Source organism: Solanum verrucosum, unplaced genomic scaffold, assembly GCF_900185275.1.
Source record: "Solanum verrucosum unplaced genomic scaffold, falcon-dt-bn FXZP01000103.1, whole genome shotgun sequence".
NCBI classification, from domain to species: domain Eukaryota; kingdom Viridiplantae; phylum Streptophyta; class Magnoliopsida; order Solanales; family Solanaceae; genus Solanum; species Solanum verrucosum.
The window spans coordinates 6,741,126-6,752,260 of record NW_026020048.1 but is presented as its reverse complement, the minus strand read 5'-3'; the positions used below and the strand labels follow the sequence as shown (position 1 = coordinate 6,752,260).

General features: G+C 34.2%; 2 protein-coding genes across 4 annotated transcripts; both read left to right on the top strand.

Annotated features, from left to right (window-relative positions):
* Nucleotides 1–555: 555 nt before the first annotated feature.
* LOC125822226 (uncharacterized) lies at nt 556–982 on the top strand. The gene has a single exon (XM_049501606.1). It carries the CDS (start codon nt 571–573, stop codon nt 937–939), a length of 369 nt encoding a protein of 122 aa, XP_049357563.1. The 5' UTR covers nt 556–570; the 3' UTR covers nt 940–982.
* A 5,375-nt stretch (nt 983–6,357) lies between these two features.
* Nucleotides 6,358–10,731, top strand: LOC125822472 (uncharacterized). Of its 3 annotated transcripts, none has more exons than XM_049501872.1 (4): nt 6,358–6,534; nt 7,498–8,341; nt 8,709–9,146; nt 10,381–10,731. In XM_049501872.1, the coding sequence occupies exons 2-4, from the start codon at nt 7,519–7,521 to the stop codon at nt 10,563–10,565; spliced, it is 1,446 nt and encodes a 481-aa protein (XP_049357829.1). In that variant the 5' UTR covers nt 6,358–6,534; nt 7,498–7,518; the 3' UTR covers nt 10,566–10,731. The 3 variants fall into 3 exon arrangements, with proteins under 3 accessions (XP_049357829.1, XP_049357827.1, XP_049357828.1); XM_049501870.1 differs by having other exon boundaries at nt 6,358–6,664; XM_049501871.1 differs by lacking the exon at nt 6,358–6,534 and having other exon boundaries at nt 7,488–8,341.
* Nucleotides 10,732–11,135: the final 404 nt, after the last annotated feature.

Below are 11,135 nucleotides of genomic sequence, written 5' to 3'. Positions count from 1 at the left end.
AACATCTTCCTTAGCATGCGCAATACTAATAGAAATTGTGATAAGATGAATAAAAAAACATTCTAAAAGGTTTTGATTTTCATTTTGAGCTTTGAATTAAAAAAAAAATTATTAGAAATTTTTTCTTTCTTAAATTGATCTTACACAAGGTTAAAATTAAATTTGTCGCAACTCTATAACCAGAGATAAATGAAGAATACATAGTGCAAGCTAACTTTATGGCCTTCTATTTTCTTCATGTGGTCCCACTTGCATTAAATTAGTTGATTTTGTTACTGGAAAAGTCAGACAGTTAGCTGTTAGCTTCGCCATGAAAACGAAATTTCAACTTTCGCAGTTCATAAGGCGTACGCAAATTTTGAAAAATAAGGCCACATATCGTATTAATGTCAGAATACCTCAACTAATAACAATTAAATAAGTCCACTTTCCAGCCAACTAAACAAAAACTATTTAATATTTCATTGTTACATTAACATTTCTCAATAGGACCAATTTTTCTTCTCTTCTTTCTTCCATCATAGTATTATCAATAGATCTGAGAGTTTCGTTAATTAATTTAGCGTAGCCATGTTTAGAGCACTGAGCACACGAAGAGATTATAGCGGATATGATGAATTGATTAAAGAGGAGGCACCATCAACTCCACTAGTAGAGCCAAAATTGAACCGAAACAGAAGCGTTTCGGCAGCTAAATTTTTTAGTCCATCAAGAAAGGTGACGACGCCGGAGCAGAATTTTCCGATGAGTCCTCAAGTGAATAAGGAGGCAAAAAAAGCGAGCAAAATTCACCCGATATTCAGTCTATTCGAAACGAAGAAGAAGAAGAAGGCAACTGCTAGGCCGGAATTCTCGAGGTACATTCAGTATGTTAGAGAAGGAGGTTTTGGTGATGTTTTGCAGACTTCTTCAGTTCCTCCAACTTCACCACGGCGGTGAATTGATTCAAACAAATTCGGTAATTATGATGAGACAGCTTTATTTTTTTATTTTCTGGTACAGAAGATCTCGTCGATAACATTTAATAAATAATAATAATAACTCATATCATCATGTGATTTTAGAGATCCTTAAAATTTGGAGTTGATATAAATGATCGATATATACTCTTGTCAAGCTGTCCATGTAATCATGCAAATTACCATTAAATTGTTGATACATATTAAGAAGATCCTTGAATTCTTTCTTTCTCTTAATTAGTATATTTTCGAGAGATTCGGATAAACTGTGTAAATGCGAAGGCCAGAAACTGTTTTTGCAAAATGTCAGTGCACAATTTTTAATTTGGACTTTCAGTTCAAGTTACGTTGTTGACAATTTTAACTGGAAACTAATGCTGATAATAATAATACACCAAATCCGGAGTTTGCTGGTTTTGCCAGGTGAGGAGAACACGGGATGAACCGATGAAGAGTAATGAATTTGATTACGTAAATAAATTGTGAGATATGAGTAATATTCATTTTCCTTCTTAATTTATTAATTACGAGCAAAAAAAATCTTTTGATTTCCTTTAACTTTGATCCACCGCCCTCTTAAATCCTACTCCTAAATACATAGCGTATAAGGAGCTAAGAAACGAACGATACAGAAAAATTTAGCATTGCCTATGAGAAATATGGTCCAATTTTTTTCAAGACAAAAAAAAAAAAGGGATAAGGGTATGAAAAATATCTCAACTTTGATCGGATTTGCTGTTGCGATACTAAACTTTCATAAGGACCTATTATCTCCCTACATTATTTAATACCGTATTTTTTACCCCTAAACTATTTAATAGTGTATTTTAAAGGTATATATGTGGACACATTACTATTTATAATTTTGTATTATTTTTTATGTCCACGTGGGCATATATGTTTAAAATATGATATTGAATAGTCTAGAGATGTAATAGATCCTCATGAAAGTTTAGTATCGCAACAATAAATTCAATCAAAGTTAAAATATTTTTCATACCCTTATTCCAAAAAAAAACTATGAGAAAGTCAACTTGGAGCAGCGGTATCATGTGGCCATCATGAGCATCAGTTAATAACTCCATCCGCCATCCGTTCCTTTTAGTTGTGTTTTTTTTATATTAATATGATGAAAAATACATATATTAATAAAAAATTATATTGTTTGATTCTTAAAAAAAAAGGTAATAAATAAAAGACTAAAGTCATTTACACTCCCTTAAAGTTGTCCGCATAATTCACTTAGACACCTTAACTAAGACTTGTATCTATTGAACACTTAAATTGTATAAAACATGTACCTATTAAACACAAAACACTGATATGGCAATATAAGTGTACCTCACTTATTATTAGGCGCGTGAATAGGTTCAAATAGTATTTTAGTTTTATTTTTTTTTAAAAAATTGTACTTTTTTTTGTTTTATTGACACTTGGCACTAAAATTACTAAAAAGAATTTTTTATATAAAATTGATTTCTTGATAAAGAAAAGAAATCAACTTCACCCTTATTCCGGCCATCGTCTTCTTCACCCAAACTTTCTGCACTTTTTTTTTTCTTTGTTATTTCATTTTTTTCATTTATATATATAAAATTCGAATCTACTAATTGATTTGATTTTGCAAGAAAGAAGATTTTCAGGCATTTGAAGTTAAAAAAGTTAGTTGACCTTCGTTTATCTCTATTTCTGGCCACTCTAAACAGACATCACTATTCAAATTAAAATGTAAACTAATTAAGTTTATAATTAAAAATGATATCATAAATTTCATAGAATTATTTTGAGTATTCTCGATTTCTCTTCTCCGTTGATTTCAAAATGATTTACGTCGATTTATTTTTCACAAGCATCTTAAAAATTACTTTGCTAAGCTACACATTTTACACCAATAGACTTAACCCCTATAATTTGTAGGAGTAATAAGAAGAAAAAGAAAAGTGGTCCGCCGGAGGAGTCAAGAACGGCGAGTGTCTAGAGAAGAAGAAGAACGGCAAAGGTTTCAGTAGGTGGGATTAGATTAATTAGGGTTGAAAATTATTTTTTATCTTTCAAAATTAAAAATTCATTTTTTAATGGTTAGATTGGGCTGTGGGCCACGTGTCACAATTTTATTGATAACTTTATCAAAATACCTACACGCACAATACTTTTTATGCTCATTATCATTTTGTGTTCAATAGATACATATTTGTTAATATTGAAGTGTCTAATAGGTACTAATCATAGTTAAGGTGTCTAAATGAATTATGCAAACAACTTTAAGGGGCTATGGATGACTTAAGCCTAAATAAAAAGAATGGAAAGAATTCTTACTCACTTATTAAGTGAAAGTATACATATATGTATATGTTGAATACACACATGTGTACTTCTTTAATTTTTATTTTAAATTCAATATCTTTTATCTATTTCAACAATTAGAATAAATTGAGTTTGCATCAAAAAGTTTCATTATAAGGTTATTATAATGTTATAACCCTTCTGGTCAAAGATTGCGTGAGAATCAAACTCAAGACATAACATTTTGTGATCAATAGTTCAATACCATATTTCTTTATGAACAAATGGGAACAATGGAGATCTGAGTACCACCCCAGTAAGTCAGGCTATTTATTTGAATTTCTAGAACACGAGTAAGTGGCATGGGCGGTACAATAAAATAATTACGTACAGTATAATATTTGAGTACATACATATAAAAGTTAAATCTTTGAATCAGGCAATTGTTGAAGACGTTGGAGCGAAATAGTGATAATCATTAAGGGTGTGTTTGGTATGAAGGAAAACATTTTTCGGAAAATGTTTTTCAAATTTTTTATGTTTGATTGGATAAAATGTTTTCCAAATCAACTTATTTTTTTCAAATTTAAGGAAAATGATTTCCCTTCAAAAATTAAGAAAAATATTTTCCAAAACTCTCCTCCAACTTCATATTACAATTTTTTATTTTTTTTACCCCATCCTCACCCTACCCCCCTGCCAGCCCCTACCCCCAAAAAATAATATTTTAAGTTTATTTTAAAAAAATATCTCCAATTTCAAATTTTATTTTCACACCACCTCCATCCCTACCCTCGACCCCTCCCCCAGCCACCCCCCTCCACTCCCTCCCAAAAAAATATAAAATTAAAGTTTGTTTCTAAAAAATATTTTCAAATTCAAATTCAAATTCTTATTTTTCAACCGTCCCCACCCCACCCCCCACACGGCCCAGCCCCATACCACCCACCTCCCCCCAAAAAAAAATAATTTAAAGTTTGTTTTAAAAAAATATTTCCAATTTCTAATTTTTTTTTTGACCCCACCCTCACCCCTACCCCCGTCCCTCCCCCCCAAAAAATAATAATTTAAGTTTGTTTTTAAAAAATATTTCCAATTTCCAATTTTTATTTTTTCACCCCACCTCACCCCCTATCCCCTACCCCGCGACCCCCCATCAACCCCTCACTCCCTCCAAAAAAAAATTAAGTTTGTTTTTAAAAATATTCTCAATATCAATTTTTTATTTTTTCACCCCATCCCCATGCCCTACCCGCGACCCCCTACCAGCCCCCACTCCCTCCAAAAAAAAATTTAAGTTTGTTTTTAAAAAATATTTGCAATTTCAATTTTTTATTTTTTTACACCATCTCACCCCTACCCCCCCCCCCCCCCAAAAAAAAATAATCTAAGTTTATTTTTTAAAAATATTTTCAATTTCAATTCAAAAGTTATTTTCCACTCTCTAGTAATAAAAGATGTTTTCTCAAAAACATTTTTCATTCATTAATCAAACACTAAAAAATCTTTTTCGGAAAAAAATTTCTACTCACCAACCAAACATGAGAAAATAAGTCCAAAATCTACTTGTTTTCCGCGAAAACATTTTTCTTCGTACCAAACACACCCTAAAAGTTAAAATTCACGACTGTAATGATTCATTGTGGAAATTCATTTCCTTTGCGGATCAGATCCTTTTATTACGCTCTCCGTCCTATAGTAGTTCTTCACAAAATTCACTTAAAAAAGAGGTGACACAAGTGTCTTATAAATTATCCTCTAAACGAAACTCTAAAAATTCTTAAGACTATATTGTGGATGTTCATTGCCTTTTGTGAAATAGATCAATTGACCGAATAACATTAAATGTTTGTGACTTTTTTAACATATCTCTCTTTTGTCTTTATGTTTTCCTAAAGTTTGATTTACTAAATTACACATCACATGATTACTTCAATCTTACTCAATTGAATAATTACGTAAACTTTCACTTTATTAATAACGTACCATTCTCCACCTTCTAATTTCCTCTCTCATTACCCCTTCCCTGCCCCTAATTAAAAAATAAACGATGCCCTTTCCTACTTCTAAACAGTGCACAAATTAAAGAAAGTCGGCTTAGAGCAGCGGTGAGGAAATGAGCATTCTAGAAATATGGAACTTGTTTATATTAGTAAATTGTTATAGTCAATGTTTATTTATGAAGGGAAGAATAATAGAGATCTACACGTGGTCCAAAATTATTAGACTTTGTATTTATGATCACGAGCTTTTTTTCTGTTGTTGTTGTTGATAATGTGAATGTATTTTCTTTTTCTTTTTTTACCCCTTCTGAAAACTTCTACATTTTTTTACTAGTAATGTCAACACACATGATATTGAAGATTAAAAATGTCAGAACTATGCGAACTTGAGAAAAAAGGAATTTTTTTACTAGTAATGTCAACACACATGATATTGAAGATTAGAAATGTCAGAACTATGCGAACTTGAGAAAAAAAGAAAAAGGTAGAGCCGCCAATTTTAACTGTCGGTCCACTCCTTGCTGCTGCAGGTGGCCTTTGCTATGCTTTTTTCGGCTAACGGTCCTACGTGGGCAAATATTTTTTTGGAGCTTTCTAGCCCTTCGGTTGACTAGGGATATGAAAAAAGTCCTTGTGATGACACTTGGCAGAAATTCCTTCAATTTAGGTGGAATATATGGTCCTTATAGCTTCCCCTTCAACTTTCCAACACATCAATTAAAAAAATAAAAAAATCATTTTCTCCTTTTATATTATAGTTTAGAATAAATTAAAGGGAACTCCCAATGAAAAAGTGTTCCAATCGTTGTCACAAGTAAATCAACGAACTTGGTCAATTTAGCCAAACCACACAACTTATAAGTCTTTCAATTAAGAAAATGTAATCTAATTGTAGCATTACTAAATAGAAAATTTGGTCACGCGTGTTAACTATGAATTAAAAAGAAAAGAAAGGGACGTGATGTGACCTATTGATGGTAGGACAAAATAAAAGAATCTGATAGAATAATAATAAAAGTGGTTGTGTTTGCATTTCGGCCTTTGATTGGGTGAGGGGAGGAGAAAGATAGAGAGAAATAAGGAAGGTGTAATTGATAGAAGAGAGTCACGCAGGGAAAGGAAAAGACGCTACTTACTTAACAAACAGACAGAGAAAGAAGGAAGAAAGAAGCATTCCATGACCGTGAGGGTACCTTGCCTCTAGGGAACAGGCTCTTTGCCTTCTCCGAAAGGCCAGGGTCTGAGTTAGACTTAGGGGAGAGAAAGAGAACAAGCCCTCTGCATCAATGGTAACTTGTTCATCTTCTACCTTTAATCAAATATCATGACCTTTGACAATCGCGATTCTCAATTTCTGCATCTCTCCCCCTACCGTCTGACTCCCCTTCCTTTCCCTTAGGGTTTCTTTCCCATCTTCAGGTAACTCCCTCATCCCTATTGAATCGGATTTCTCTGTTGTTGTTTTCATTTGTATTTGTTGAAGCTTTTCACACATTTAATTTCATCATTTTGGACCTATAATTATCATTTCAACTTTCATTCATATTGATTCTTCTTTCTAGGTGTGGATGAATGGATTTAAAAATTGATAGGTGATAAGTAGAATTTAGGTGTATTAAATTAGGTCTTTTAAGTCTAACTCTCAACCCAAAAACTAGCTCAAAGTGAGGAGTATTCTCGGGGCCTTATAATGAGAACACATATTTCATTAACCACCAATGTGAGACTTTTTGTCATTTTTTTAACACCCCATCTCACACTAGAGCTTAGAATCTGGTGCGTGAACAATTTTGATTTTGGAGGCCCCAACATTGGATGAAATAGATCCTGCTCTGATACCATATTAAATTAGGTGTTAGGCCTAATTCACACCCCAAAAACAATTTTCAATCTCTTTGAACAATACAGGGAGAGAACTAGCTTTTGGTGTGAGTTAGACTCAAGACCTAATTTAACAAGGTGGATTAACATGCAATCATGATTCTGGACTTGAGAATTCGAACATTGTATTAATAAATACCAACATTTCTAGATTTTGTCAACTTGCCTTTGCGATTCCATGGAATTTATCTGCTTGGTACTTTAATATCAGAGTTTGAAACAACTTCAATTTCCTTTAGTTTTTCCCCTTTTTATGCTGCTATTCTTTTATCTTAAGGATCAGATTATTTGCTAGGATGTCTTTTATGTATTCGTAAAGGAAAACGAATTAATTGGTTGTTGTGCAATGTGTAAACTGTTATTTTTTATAGGTGTTGTTGGTATAGTAAGCCATGCCGACATATACAGCAATAGCTATGGATAGATTAATAGAATCAGGGGGCTCGAAATCCACGACAACTTCCAAAAGCATTCATGAATCAAAGTTTGAGAGGAGGATCAACGTTCCTAATTCAAGTTTTGATAGAAGCAAGAATGGTTCTAGTTCAAAACTAGAAAGGAAAATCATCCAGACTAATGTAAAGATGGATGATACCAATGGTAAGCCCTCGATAATAGGAGATAAAAAAGACCACTGGACTCAAATATCTCCTGCACTATACACAATTCCCAAGCCAACACCACTTCCAGATTCTCCTTCATTTCCAGATTCTCCTTCGTCATTTCCTCCATCACCCTACATAATCAATCACAAGCGCCGAGGTCCACGCCTTTCACAAAGTTTCACCGAAGATGATTTTGGCACTCAACAACAAGCTTTTGATGAAGAGAAGATAGATGAGAAGTTAAGAGACACAAAGAAGGACCTCCCCAGTACATCTGTTGATGACCCTTCTATTTCTAGGGAGACAGTTAACTGTGCGAAAGAGGATAATTTGTTATTCACTACTGATAACCTGGTTAAGGGTGGTGAAGTGGCTGACCTCTGTGATGGGGAGATTCTTCACCAAGATTTGCATAATGGTTCAGCTGGGCAAAATGGTACAATGAAGTTTGTTGCATTCAATTTGCGGAGAGGGGGTGAAGCTGATGATTTCTTTGACCCACAGGAATCTCTGAGTGTCAGGAGTTTCAGTGAGAGTGAAAGTAATGGTGGATTCCAGCGCTGTTTAAGTTCCATGACCCCGATGGGAGAATTTTATGATGCTTGGGAAGGTAGTCACCTTTTCATAATTTGATAATTTTCATGGCTATATCTTTTTATCTTACATTGAAATTGAACTTGAGGTGCTTATTGTTCCTCTTCTAGTAATAGTTTGGATGTTCTCTTTGTTGTTTTCTTCCTTTTCTTTTCCTGGCTGTCACAGTGGCTTCTGTCTTTTCTCCCTGATGCATAGTTGTAGAGTCTACATTTTTCAGTCAACTATGCAAGTTTTGGTGTTCTATGTAAATACCTTGTTGCCATTGAGTGCCTTTTCCTTTTTCTTGTGACCAGTTATTGAGAATTGTATGTCATCACCATGCTTATAGTAATACTAGTATAACATTATTTTTGGTCGTCTTATGTGCATCCTCTTTTCAGAACTATCTTCAGAGAATGGGCCACAGATACCTACAAATGATTTTGAAAATGAGCTACGAGAGATAAGATTGAGCTTATTAACAGAAATTGAAAAGCGAAAGCAAGTAGAAGAAGTTCTAACTAATATGCAAACCCAGTGGCGGAGGATTCGTGAACGATTATCTCTCGTGGGGTTGAACTTTCCTCCTAATCCTGTTGCTGGAGAGGAATTGGACAATGAACAACCAGATGATCAGGTGGAGGATTTGTGTCAACAAGTCCACATCCTTCGGGTTGTATCAGAGTCCATTGGTAAGGGAATAGCAAAGGCTGAGTTGGAGACAGAAATTGAGGCTCAAATTGAGTCAAAGAACTTTGAGATAGCTCGACTATGGGACAGGTTGAATTATTACGAAGCTGTGAATCGAGAGATGTCACAGAGGAATCAGGAAGCTATAGGTGAGTTTATTCTCCATGTTACTACGTATAATTTGAAGCTGATGTGTTGTTGCATATTTAAAGTAGGTATGTGCCTATTCTCTCAGCATTGTTTTGGTGCAAATGCTTGGGGGAGATCTTTCATTTGTTGTTCATACTTCTGTGTCTATCAATCTTTAACTTGTTGCATCCACATAAAATAGATGAGGTATGCTGATAGGTAGCAACTAGGGACTTATAGTTTTAATAGGAATATTTTACTCAAAATAAATAGATAATAGGAATATTGTTCAGGCTATGATGGCAACTGCCTTCTCCCTTTTCTGAGATTTGTGAAAGAATAAGAACTTTGTGTTTGCATCTGCTATTATAAAGGGAAAATGTTCTTTTTAATTTGCAAATTCAGTTGTCAGCATTGAATCGGAGAAACAAGAGGTGCCAAAACAAACATAATGATCTAGTAAAGTAATTCTTCTCCACTACAAATTTGTAATCTAAGTTAAGCATAAGCCAGGCATGATGTTTTTCTGTTCCAACTGAACTTATTCATGAAGTCATCATTAGTGGTTTCGTCTGAACTGCAAACATCTTCCCCACTATCCATGAAAAATGTTTATGTTTCGTGTGTATCCAGAATAATGTCTTGGGCTATCTGTTATTCTACAACCAAACTTCAGTGTGAACTTTTTCACTCATAAATGCAGTTTTTTTCTGTATTCTTTTCTTAAAATATAAAAGAATAACATTAAACATATGCTCAATTCCAATTCTCATATCTATTAAGTATTATGTGTTGGTCAAAGTAGGACATTTAATTCATAACCATGTGAGCAAAAACACTATATGCAAGGCATATTGACTCCTTAGTATATGTCAAATTAGATTTTATGCATACAGGCTATCCGATTTTCATAACTGTATGAAAGACCAAATTGAGGCTAGTGACTTCCTTGGTAACATATAACTTACATCAGGAGTACATTTGGTTTATAGGCCAACTTGTAGGCTAGTGTGTCATCGAAGACCTTACAGATGTAGTTATATTATCCTGAGTAACAACTATTCAGGCTGCTTCGCTGAGTATCTAATCTTGGTACCCGCAGTTTATTAGGGTAAATGCGAAGTAGTGATCCTTTTTATTTCATTTTATTCTGCTGAGTTATTTTGTGGTTGTTTGAGGAGGAGATCTACCAGCAGGCGCTGTCTGTTTCATAGAAAAAATGACAGTTTCTCTGTTTTTGTTTGGATTGTGCAGAGACAGCGCGGCGTCTTAGGCAAATAAGGAAGAGAAGGCAGAAGAAATTGATATGGGGTTCGGTTGCTGCTACAATTACAATAGGCTCTGCTGTCTTATCGTGGTCTTATTTTTCTGCTGGAAGAGAATCATCTTCTTTGGATCAATCTCGTAGTCTTGAGGGAGACTCTGCATCAGAACTATGAGTTCTCAATGAATAGGTTAAGGTGTGCTTATTTATTATACAGGGAAATAAGGAAGCAGGAGATCAATACTGTCTTGTGAATATCATCATATATTTTTTTGTCCTTTTTTGATACATAAAGCATATTTCTGCTATTACACATGTACAGTTCCTCGAAAATAAATAAAGTATTTGCTCTGGGGTTGTTAGCACCACTGCGAAATGGTTCATATAGCCTAAGTTGTTGGGTAAATCAAGGAGGGAACTTGTTCTTTGTGAACTTTGCAGGCCTTGGGAAGAAATTGTACCTCGTTCTTGCCTACAGAACTCTTGATTAGATTTGAAAGCTAATCGTGTCAATCAAATGATCACCTACACTTTGCAATTGCCTAAAATCGAGGCCCAGATAACCCAATTCCATCATTCATTGCAACGTAAACATGCAAGAAGGATGAATAATTAGATAACGCAACACAATTTCAGCATGACATTGAATTAAATGGAGTACTAAATTAGATCATTTGTTTACTTTGAAGTTGGCTTCTTCGGAGTGATAGCTGCAAGAGTTAGCGATGAAGAGTGCCCTTGCTTC

Bases quoted from the DNA above. Each gene is read 5' to 3' on its own strand.
- LOC125822226 (XM_049501606.1), top strand. From the start codon at position 571: ATGTTTAGAGCACTGAGCACACGAAGAGATTATAGCGGATATGATGAA.
- LOC125822472 (XM_049501872.1), top strand. From the start codon at position 7,519: ATGCCGACATATACAGCAATAGCTATGGATAGATTAATAGAATCAGGG. The intron at 8,342-8,708 runs GTAGTCACCTTT...TCCTCTTTTCAG, and splicing joins ATTTTATGATGCTTGGGAAG to AACTATCTTCAGAGAATGGG. The intron at 9,147-10,380 runs GTGAGTTTATTC...TGGATTGTGCAG, and splicing joins GAGGAATCAGGAAGCTATAG to AGACAGCGCGGCGTCTTAGG.